This window comes from Podarcis pityusensis (assembly GCF_964106645.2).
Source record: "Podarcis pityusensis genome assembly, chromosome: 1".
Classification (NCBI taxonomy): domain Eukaryota; kingdom Metazoa; phylum Chordata; class Lepidosauria; order Squamata; family Lacertidae; genus Podarcis; species Podarcis pityusensis.
The window spans coordinates 15,731,133-15,742,464 of record NC_138028.1 but is presented as its reverse complement, the minus strand read 5'-3'; the positions used below and the strand labels follow the sequence as shown (position 1 = coordinate 15,742,464).

Sequence of the window (11,332 nt, the reverse complement as noted above, 5' to 3'; positions counted from 1 at the left end):
TTCGAAGGTGTATCCAGCTCTGAAAATCAACCAGCTGTTACATCGTTTGCTCATAAACCTTTTCTCTAGCTGTTAAAAAAAGGGCATAGTGTTGACTCGTGTAGTCTATGCTCTGTGTGTAATAAATAGCCATTAGACGGTCATTAAACGAAGCAGCCCTTTTTCATAACCGCAGCTACAATTTTTCACACACTCTCAAATGGATCACTTTTGAATAGCATGCAGATCTGCTTCGTTTTACAGTGAAACACACATTTGTGATTTAAAGAAACGACATGCAACTCCAGAAGCACAGCCATTAATATTGTATGCGAATTCCAATCTTCAAAGTTGAGTCACCGAGTAGCAGAAAGAAGGCGAAGGCAAAACGTTCTCCTAGTGGCCGGTTAGCTCAGTTGGTTAGAGCGTGGTGCTAATAACGCCAAGGTCGCGGGTTCGATCCCCGTACGGGCCACGAGGAAGCCTTTTGCTTTTCAATAAAATGTTCGTCCGCCACAAAACAAAACAAACAAATGCTCCGTTGCCGTAAAATGTCGCTTAGAAAAAAAGCAAATTTGTTCATTTTGCAAAGAGCATAAAAGGCGACGGTTATGCGATGTTGAAAAACTATTTTCTTTTTAAGTTTACGATTTTTAGGGAAAAAATGATTGACTTCAAAATAAATGTATCCGCACAGCAACAAAAACAGAAAGCTGTAGTTAAGTAAAAACCACCCGGTTTTCATCCTGCGGAAGGGCTGTGCCCATTTCTGTACAGGCATTTCGAACAGATCGCTATGGAGACAAATAAGGCCAGAATACTCATGTTTTGTCAATCTATTTAATCTGCTCGGCATTTAGAACCTCGACTTTGGCAATACCTTCCATTTTAATAATAATAATAATAATAATAATAATAATGAATTTAAAGCTTTCCCCTTGGATAATGCAAACAAAACACGGCCTCTCCAGGCATAATTAACCTGCGATTTTATTTATTCCTATCTGCCCGAAATCCAGAATGTGCCCACGAGTTCGCGTCAAGGAGATGAGCAAGCGGAAGAGGGGTTCGAAGAGGAAGCACTAGGACTCCAGGGAAGCGACTAAACGCTTTTGAAGCTAATTTGACCCCGCTCGGCTTCCACCGCGAAGCTCTAACTCTTGCTCCTCCTTCCCACTCCACCCCTCCGCTGTCGTCACGTTCCGCAAACAGCCGAGCCCGATTCCTATTGGTCCGGCGCTGTTAGGTCCTCATGCGCGCGGTAGGGGCGGGGCTTAGGGAGACTTCCAACCGTCTCCCCTGACAGCAGCTAGTCGCTAAGATGGCGGCCTCTGAGGCGAGCGGGCCTGCGGACCCGGACTCGTTGCTCGGCCTACAGCAGCCGGGTGAGACCTTACCCCTTGGGAAGCAAACGGGGAGGCCCGCCTCCGGGAGGCCCGCGGGCCCCCGTATCGCCGGGGCTGCGGCATCGCCTCAAGGGCGGGAAGCCTTTTCTCCTGTAGCGCAGGACGACGGCCGCGCGGCTTCTCATCCCCACTTCCCGGCTCGGGGCTTCTGCTCAGCGACTTCCGCCTCGGCTTCGGCGGCCCCGCCGGTGTCCAGTATCCCGCACGACGCAGCGCAGCGGCTGCAGAAGGTGCCCCGTGTTCCCGCCAGGCTCCTGCCGCCCAAGGTATAAGAAATAAGCCTGTGGGGTTTAAGTGGGGGTTTTTCGTGAGGGGTGAGGGGGATCGCTGATGCTTAAGTCGTTGTTGTTGTTGTTTAGTCGTGTCCGACTCTTCGTGACCCAATGGTCCAGAGCACGCCAGGCACTCCTGTCTTCCACTGCCTCCCGCAGTTTGGTCAAACTCATGCTGGTAGCTTCGAGAACACTGTCCAACCATCTCGTCCTCTGTCATCCCCTTCTCCTTGTGCCCTCCATTTTCCCCCAACATCAGGGTCTTTTCCAGGGAGTCTTCTCTTCTCATGAGGTGGCCAAAGCATTGGAGCCTCAGCTTCAGGATCTGTCCTTCCAGTGAGCACTCAGGGCTGATTTCCTTCAGAATGGAGAGGTTTGATCTTCTTGCAGTCCATGGGACTCTCAAGAGTCTCCTCCAGCACCATAATTCAAAAGCATCAATTCTTCAGCGATCAGCCTTCTTTATGGTCCAGCTCTCACTTCCATACATCACTACTGGGAAAACCATGGCTTTAACTATATGGACCTTAAGTCGTAGAATGGTTAAATTGCTGCTTGCGGGGCGGAGGGCTGTTGCTATTTATTTATTTATTTAATAAATTTATATACCGCTTTTAATCCGAAGATCCCAGAGCGGCTTACAACATAAAAACACAAAATACATATTATTATTATTATTGTTATTACTACAGTATTGTTAAGTATTTGGTGTTTTTATGTTGTAAGCCGCTCTGGGATCTTTGGCTGTAGGGTGGTATATAACTATAATAATAATAATAAATTAATATAGGGTCACCAAAGTGCTGCTTTACATGGGTGCAAATGGTTTAGTGTCCTCTGAATGACAGAGAGAGCACTGGAAACTTAAGGTGTCTTGGGAGGAAAAGAAATTCTGGATCTCCTGTATACAAAGCAGGCACGCCTTTGAAGCAGTAGATTTACCAGAGAGCAAGGTAAGCAGTGCTTACCCATCACAACCTCGCCTGGGGTGGAGCTTCCCCAAAGTTGTGAACTTCTTTGGGGAACATCACCAAAACTTGCTTAGCTCTGACACCCTCCAGCCCCCCATCATGCCCAGGACACCCTGCCCTCCCCCCCCCCCGCCCTCCTCCACTACTGCTTTCTGCCCATTCTAAAGTTGCACAAGCATCTGCTCCCTCTGCTGAACTGAGGGGTGTACCATAAAGAAATGAAAGGAGATTCCCAACTTTCACAAATCCCGTCAATTAATTTCCCATGGATGAGACACCTACTGACCACGCCAGACTTTTACCCAGCAATCTGCTTAACAATAGCAGGTCAGTTAGCAGTTAAAACCACATGGTTTCTCCCATTCCTGCCCTTGATCTCCTTCAGGTCACTATTAAAAATTTACTCCACTCCCCATAAAACCTTAACTTTAATCCTTACAATGATATGACAAGTAGATAAACGTGTATAATAGTAGTTTCAGGAGTATGCAAGCTAGAGTATTTTTTTTTTTTTAAAAAGGGTCAATTGTGCTACAATTTCTGACCAATCTTGACTTGGATAAAAGGAGACTTTTAAAAACTAGTGTGTGGTGATCTAGATCAGTTTCATTTTCAAGAATGTATGGGAAACCTTATATGACTTTGTGCTTAAACAAGCTTTATTTTTTCTTACAGCCATTGGAAACCATCTGTGTCCAAGTACAGCCAGAACAGAAAAAAGAGAAAGAAAGATCAGAGCGGTCTCATGCAGCAATTCAAAGATCAAAAAATGTAACTCTGAATCAGCCACTTGAGAAAAATTCCAGGATTGTAGCACTCAGTGTTATTAACCCACATATTGCTACAGTGCCTAGACCACAGCAATTTTTGTTATATAAATCTTCTGAACCTACCCTTCAGCTGCTTCTGCAGAAACCTTTACATCCTCTTGGACAAGTTTCCTCAGGCAAGATAACACATGAAGTATTCAATGGCCTTGCTGTCAAGGGACAGGAAAACATATCTGTTGCAATAGCTGCTTCAGATTCTCCAAATGTTACACGCACCCCATCTTGTTCAGCAAATTCACTCACAAACCACGAGAAGAAATACAAATACAGAGTTAAAAAATCTCTAAAAGTGAAAACTCGTTCTGGGCGGATTTCAAGGCCTCCCAAATATAAAGCTAAGGATTACAAATTCATTAAAACTAAAGACTTGGCTGACTGTCACCAGTCTGATTCTGATGACTATGCTGAGCTAAGTCTAGAAGATGATGAAGGAGGCGGCAAGGAGAAGGAAGTGTGCTCGTTATTTGGTCCCTTGAACTATGACCTGAAGCCAAAATCGTTTAAATGTCAAAGCTGTGAAAAATCCTACATAGGAAAAGGAGGATTAGCACGGCATTATAAACTTAATCCAGCTCATAGGCAGGAAGAATCTTCACAATCTTCTCCTATAAATAGAGAGTTGCTGGAGTGTACTGGGCAGACAAGTTGTGAAAGTGTACGTCAGACGCTTTCACCACCACCAATTAGTGCCCCTTTAATAAATGAAATTGGATCAGCTGTAGACTTGAAAAATAATCTTCCTATAGAGAATAAGCAACAGGTAAGAGAAATATATATTTATTTCTATTTCAAATTATCCAGGGAATGGTCAGCTCATGCCCTCTGCCTTTCCAGAGCAAGCTGGATCTCCCTTTGCCACTTATCTAAATCCAGTTCAAGGCTTCAGGAATCTATACAATAGGCTTCACTGAATGGCATTGCTGGAATATTTTAAACAACTGCACTATTGACGCTTCTAATTCTAAAAACTAGTAGCTCATTAAAGTTAGGAGAAAACAGGTGTATGCCATTCTTATCCCTGCAATATGAAGAGGGAATTAGTCTGGGATAGAGGCTGCTGGTAACGTTTAAGTATTTAATGGACAATCTATTCTAAAGGCAATTTCTAATCAATGTAATGGGGAAGCATACCATACAAAAACTCCTTTTCATGAATGGCATTTATCATATGAAAGCAATACAGTGCTGTATTGATACATGCATGTCTTAAAAGAGCTTTAAATACTGTGAATTAGTGGTCATGATTACTGGATAGATAAGGTAACTGGTGTAAAAGTGTTGCTAGTAGTCTCATTGCCTTCCTCCTTCTGAATTGCAAGATTCATTTTGAAGCTTCCTTGCAAGTAGCAAGCAAATGAAAACTGCTTACCAGCTGCAGTAATTCCAGAGGCACCATTGTTTTGCCTTGTTGCTCTATCAGTGCTCCTTACCGTGTCAAAAAGCAGGTTGTCCTTGTTTCTGGAAGTAGACAGGGTTATGTGAAAATAAATCCTAAAAAAGCAAAGTTAGCAGCACATGCAAACCATAATGATGTGACATCGCGGTGCATTAAAGGTAGGAGAAAAGGAATTTGCAATCTTCCTTGTCTTGAAGTGACATGTGGGAAGTATATGTGTCTTTTAACTCCGTTTTATAGGATAATGTTAGTATAATGATTCCAAACTGAAAAATTAATACAGTCAAATTTAATACAAAAATTAATAGTCAAAATTAATACAAAAAATTAATACAGTCAAAACTGTTTAAAGCATTCTTATGAACATTTTTTAAAGTATTCTACATCTACAGAAGATGGAAAGTTAATAGAACATCAAAACACCGATTTATTGTATTTGGGTCCTGGAAGACCCCGACAACCAAGAAGGTGTGGCCGACCAAAGAGAGCTGAAAGATCAAGGTATTCTGGAAGATACAGCAGACGCAGTCAGTTCTCTTCAAAGTGTCTTAATAATATGTCAGCAGAGCACCACAGTATACTTAGAAGGAAAGCTAGGCTAAAAGAGGTATGGTTCCTTTTCACAATTGTTCATGCTCACTTGTCTAGTGATAGTTTCTCCATTAGGCTACAGTGCTCACAATACAATCTTAAGCATGTTTACTGAGAATTGGGTCTCAATGAGCTCAGTGGGACTTACACCTTGGTAAAAAAACTTAGGATTGTGAACCTAGAGAGGCCTGGATGCTTCCCCACTTCTGAACTATCTGGCCCTCTGGATTCACACCAGTACGTCTCCTCACCCACCTTGAGTGACTTTGCCTAGCTGGAATGTGCTGTTGTACCTTAATAGTACCTTACTTACTTGAATGGAGAGATATGTGTTTGCATGTGTGTTGAAACCTATGACTTTTGTGTAGTTGGAAAGAGATCCTACAGTAACCACTTTTGCCAGCCGCCCTTGCCGCCATTGGTGTATGGCTTCAAGAACGTTGCTCATGAGGAAATGCTGCCCCAGGATTGACAAAGGTTCCCCTTAGTTAGACTCATCTATTTAAAATATTTTGATAACTTGAAATGGTGTCTCAGTTGGGCAACACATATTCCTGAAATTATTTTTGATATAAGTATAAAATGGGGAGATGGCTGGTGCTATCTTATAAGAACTATCCCTTTCTCTTCAAGCAGGAGGAAATGTTTCTAAGGGTGCCTGCTGTTTCATCTAAGAGGAAGCATGCCTTTCTCATCAAAGCTATTTATACAAATGTGACTATTTATGCAAATTCAACCATTTAAAACTCCTACAACTTATTTAGTTATCTGGTGAAAGACTACTATTTTTTCTTTCAGAATCTGCCAGCTAAGATTCTACTTGGTAGCTAGGCTTTCATGTAGTAAATGAGGCTTGAAAACTTGGATAAAGTGTCTGCCCATGGCAAAATAATCCAATTGTGTGTGCTTCAAACAAGTTGTACATGTTTTCTGCATTAGTTTTGATCATCTCCGTGCAGGAAGAATGTTGTGTGAGTTGGACCCTAGATCTCACTGCTGGGATTTAAAAATTGAATTTATTCTGGCAATGACCCTAAGAACTGTCTCCTAACATTGACACTTCTCAGTGATTTATCTGTTTTCTATAATAAATTGCTCAGATATCATGCATTTTTCTTTGTTCATTTCCATGTATTTAGACTTGGCGTTTTAGCGATTTGACTTTATGGCTTCTCTAAAGAAATTATTATGGTCTTTAATAGCTGATTCAGCAATGTGCCAATGAAGATTTTATGGAGCTGGCTCTTCCACGCTTTACAACACTTGTTACTGTATCTGAATTCCTATTGATGAAGGTAAGACACATCTTGCAAACTTAGTGTAAAATGCACAAAATAAATGAATAATAAATACTATCTGCAAATGTGGATTTAATTTCCTATAGTCAATCTCTTTAAACTTGAGTCTCTCATGGGGGTATGAACAAAAATTGGATGAAACCAGATTAACCTGGAGGAGTACAAGGAATTACATGGTGGAAGATTGAAGAAGTGGGACACATCACTTTCCCTGCCCTATTTGAAGTTATAGTTTAGGGGAAAGTCAACAATTTTATTTCACTCTTTATGGAAATAAAGATTAGTACAGTAAGTTATTCCAGTGAGATATTTTTCTCATAACAGGTAGATAGGAGTTATGGTTCTTAACATAATCTTCCTACACCTTGAACCACAGCCTCTGTTGTCTAGTTTTCTTAACTCCACAGTCCCTACTTCTCCAGCCTCTGTTTAACATAAGATCAATTTAAGCCAACAGCAACCAGATGGACTGACAGCTGTCATCCAAACCAATGTGGTCAAGATAGGGGACTTGATGGAGAGGTTCAAATAGTGCTTTCTGCCTTTAATTGCCTGTTACTTGTTTGCATTATAATAGGCTTGAATGATACTTATAGCACGTGATTGTGAATTTGCTGATATTCATGTAGCTTTTGTTCCCAACCAGGTAAAAAAAAATTATCCAACAAAAGCACTTTTTCCAGAAGTATACCGGGAATTTGAAGAGCTGCACACTATAGTAAAGAAAATGTGCCAAGACTATTTGAGTACTCCTGAAGTAAACAACCCTCTGGCAATAAAAAACCCAAAGGTATGTTGGGTAGTTCCGTGTGTGGCTGTGAATCAAGATCCAGTAGCTAAACTGAGTGCAGCAGGTGAAACTGAACACATTTTCTTTAAAAGAAGGAGTGTGAAGATAAATAGCAAATACTGAAGATAAGCAGAAATTAAGTACATCTTATTCTATATTTGCGCTTCTGTCTTTTGCTTTTAGGCCTACTTGCTAAGATCAAATATAGTACCTTGGAGTAAAAAACGAATCACCACAATAGCTAAATAATTTTCTGGTAAAGCAGCTTTATTTACAAACATGATACTCAAAATATTAACAAAGACGACTTGGTAAGGTCTAATAAAACCATCCTCGAAATAATGAAAGCAGGTACATGCCCTGCTGACTGTAAATAAGAATTTTGAAATAATGAAATTTACTGTGAATAAATTGTGTATTACTGGTCTAGGACAAAAATATTGTGTCTCATCTTTCATAGGTGGCTGAATCTCTAGGAATTATAGGCAGTGATCTTGAAATGCAAATGGTTCAAACAATAGACTCTTCACCTGAGTGTATTAAAATTGCTGATGCACCTGTATGTACAGAGATTCTGGGACAGAAACGAGCAACTGAGGTATAAAATAGGTGAATTCTGCCACATCAATAATACTGTACAAACCTTGTAGCATATTTAACTTTTCTTGTGCTTTTTTGTTTGTAAATGTGTTGCTGAAAATAAGCTGTTGCATATTTCATCTCCCATACAAAATTGGTAAATAATTGGTAAAAAATTGGTAAAATAAGCAAACCATACTTTTTTGGCATAAGTTCATTCACTTGGATTCTTGTGTGGCACAAAGTGCTGCCAAATGAACAGAGCTTTTTAAAATACTGGAATAATTTTAAAAAGTTGACGTTTGATAAATAGGCTGGTAAGTTTATTTTCTCTCTCAACAGGGTTCAGATGAAATGTTGCCATTTGCAAAAAAGATCAGAGCTGAAAATTTGTTAGAAAGTGTGACTATCAGTTCAAGTCATGGTGAAATAAAGGAAAGAAGTCCTGCATATGAAGGTAGTGGTATGTGAATTCTAATATCTCCATTCTTTCCTGAAGATAAAATTACGTGCAAATAGCTAGGAAGCTGAAAGAATACAATGACCCTTTAAATTGTAGTGGTATAAGTCTAAAAATAATGTTGAGTAGGGAGAGAGAAAAAGGAAACTTAGCTAAAAATTTGCTGTATCCTTCACACTTGCATTCTCCTTTCTTGCCAAGGTACTTAATGCATACGTTTTCCAAAAGTTGTTTTCCCCTTTATTGGTGATTTGAATCCAGATTTCACTAAATGAATGTCAATACTGCTGTTTTAGAAACACAAGCTTAAAGCCCCATTGGGCATACAAAACTAACTATACCTTTGTTTAGCTCTCAACCTATATTGGAAGGAAATGTGATATAATGCAAGTATTTATTATTGGTAAATACTCCACCACCTGGCTACTTCAGGGATAAATGTTAATGCTGCCAAGAAGATTTTTAAAAAATTCTGTTGCCAAAGTAGAAGCTGTTTGTTTATAAACTATTGATTCTATTATACCACTTAATGCTTAATATTATACTTAAACAGCTTAATTTTTTATATGGGTAGCATATACCACATTATATACCACAATCAGGTGGTATATAATTTTTATGAAATAAATATTTTATAAAACACTTCAGTTTTTGTCTGTTTTGAAAAGCATGCATGTAAACTGAAGTTTTGTGTTTTTTAACTTGATTTTTTTAGGTTTCCCCCCAGAACAGAACTGCGGAGCAAACATTTGCACTGGAAATACATTACAGCAAAAGGAGCACCACAAATCACTTGAACTAGAAGCTTCAAATGAGATTGCAGATACAGATCAGTTCCTGCAAGGGAAGGCTGAGGTCTTACAACCTTCAAGTGTATCAGGGTTGGATTGTTCAGGCTACCTATTCTCACGGAGTGAAAGGTTGCCACTTTCCAGTTCAGAATGTTCACAAGAAAAGATGGTGGCAGTGTACTCGGATAATGCAGCAAGCGGACTAAGTGTGTTTGAGATTTGTAACTCCACAGCATCAAAAAAAGCAAATCAAAATCCTTCCTTGTCAGTGCATGAAGAAAGCAATCGTAATGAAAAATATCAAGAATCTCAGGAAGAAGCGAGGGTTTTGTCATTAATAGATTGTGAACATCCTAGGGTATCTGATTAAGCAAAATCTTCCCAAATTAGTAACATGGCAGTAGCTAATCCATTTGGGTATCAATGAGATAGTGTTTCTATATGATCTTAGAAAACTCATTGACAATCTATTAAAAAGATGACTGGATGAGCTAGAAACTCTTTTCTAGGGATATGAAATAGTTCAGGCTTTGCCTCATCCTGGTGCTGCTGTCTTTTTCAACCAGTGTTGTAACCAAATTGATGATCCTGCTATGCACTTACACATTCAAGTTCTTTGGAAAGTACAGAGGCTCTTTTAACAACATTGAACTTGCTCAGAGTAAAGCCATTATGAAAATATATGGGTTTTTTAAAAAAACTTTCTTATAGTGTATATTTTTGTTATTAAATCTTAATTTTCTGCTGCTTGTGACCTTTGTGCAATTACAACTAACGTGACTGAAGAGTAACTAGAATTCCAAGTAAACTGCACTGTTTACCAAACTGATCCGTTTTCTGGACACAACTTATTACCAAAATCACACTGCTTTTTGGCTAAACGGTAGGATCAAGAACCAGCTCACTGGTAAGAACCTTTTTTATAAAATTGGTAATCTGTGCAAACAAAGGTAATGGCATTCAGTGCTGGATATCAAACTGTAACTGATGGTTTATCTAGTTCAAATTAAAGGTACTACATATACTATCCTTGACACCTTGGGTGTGTCAGGTCATTTTGATGTTTTGAACACAGGAGCTGCTCTAAAGCTGCGAAGCATAGAGGGATTGTATTTCAGTCAGTTACGAAGTGAAAGCTTCAATCTGGTAAGTAGGTCACTTTCATATTTAGATATTTATTATCATCTGGAAGAGTGGGCCTCCATGTCCCAGAGATGAATCCAATCCCCCAACATACAGACTTCAGTGACAGACTTCAATGAGGCTGTTCAGATTTAGATAATTTCCCAGAGTAGCGGCAATTCTAAAAAGCATATGCCTCTGGGCACAACCTGAGCCGAAATGGTAATGTAGCATTTGCCTAATGTTAACAATTTTCTGTTCCCTAAGGTAGAAATGCAAAAAGTTCCTAATAGCCATTGGTGCCTGAAAAAAATGGGCCTGGCAGCTAGGATGCTGAGGAGGACAGGAGGCTGTTAGTGATTTGCCTCTTGTATGTGTTTCCTGAAATCCCCAGTGCTTTCTGTGCTGTCATGGCCTAGCAACAGAGACAAGGATGGGACTTTATGGGATTTAAATATCGGCCTTGTAATCCAAGGCATGTGTTAACTTTTCTCATAGCCCTGGTGAAAGATACAGCTACAGTCATATTTCGATTATAAATGAGGAGAGAGTGCTAGTGCACTCAGGTACTGCTATCAGGCTTTCCACAGGCATATAGTTGGCCATTGAGAACAGTATGCTTGACTAGATAGACCATTGGCCTAATCTAGCAGGCTCCTCTTACACTCATGGTGTGAAGAAGAAGAAGAAGAAGAAGAAGAAGAAGAAGAGTTTGGATTTGATATCCCACTTTATCACTACCTGAAGGAGTCTCAAAGCGGCTAACATTCTCCTTTCCCTTCCTCCCCCACACCAAACACTCTGTGAGGTGAGTGGGGCTGAGAGACTTCAGAGAAGTGTGACAGGC

The 11,332-nt window shown here is 40.0% G+C and overlaps 1 protein-coding gene across 5 annotated transcripts; it reads left to right on the top strand.

Moving 5' to 3' along the window:
• Nucleotides 1-1,262: 1,262 nt before the first annotated feature.
• On the top strand, nt 1,263-10,397 carry ZNF839 (zinc finger protein 839). Of its 5 annotated transcripts, none has more exons than XM_081020841.1 (8): nt 1,264-1,651; nt 3,304-4,218; nt 5,231-5,461; nt 6,648-6,740; nt 7,390-7,533; nt 7,994-8,131; nt 8,455-8,575; nt 9,288-10,397. In XM_081020841.1, exons 1-8 carry the CDS (start codon nt 1,301-1,303, stop codon nt 9,731-9,733), a joined length of 2,439 nt encoding a protein of 812 aa, XP_080876967.1. In that variant the 5' UTR covers nt 1,264-1,300; the 3' UTR covers nt 9,734-10,397. The 5 variants fall into 5 exon arrangements, with proteins under 5 accessions (XP_080876969.1, XP_080876967.1, XP_080876971.1 ...); XM_081020842.1 differs by having other exon boundaries at nt 1,265-1,651; nt 8,455-8,569; XM_081020843.1 differs by lacking the exon at nt 7,994-8,131 and having other exon boundaries at nt 1,263-1,651.
• The last annotated feature ends 935 nt before the right edge of the window (nt 10,398-11,332 follow it).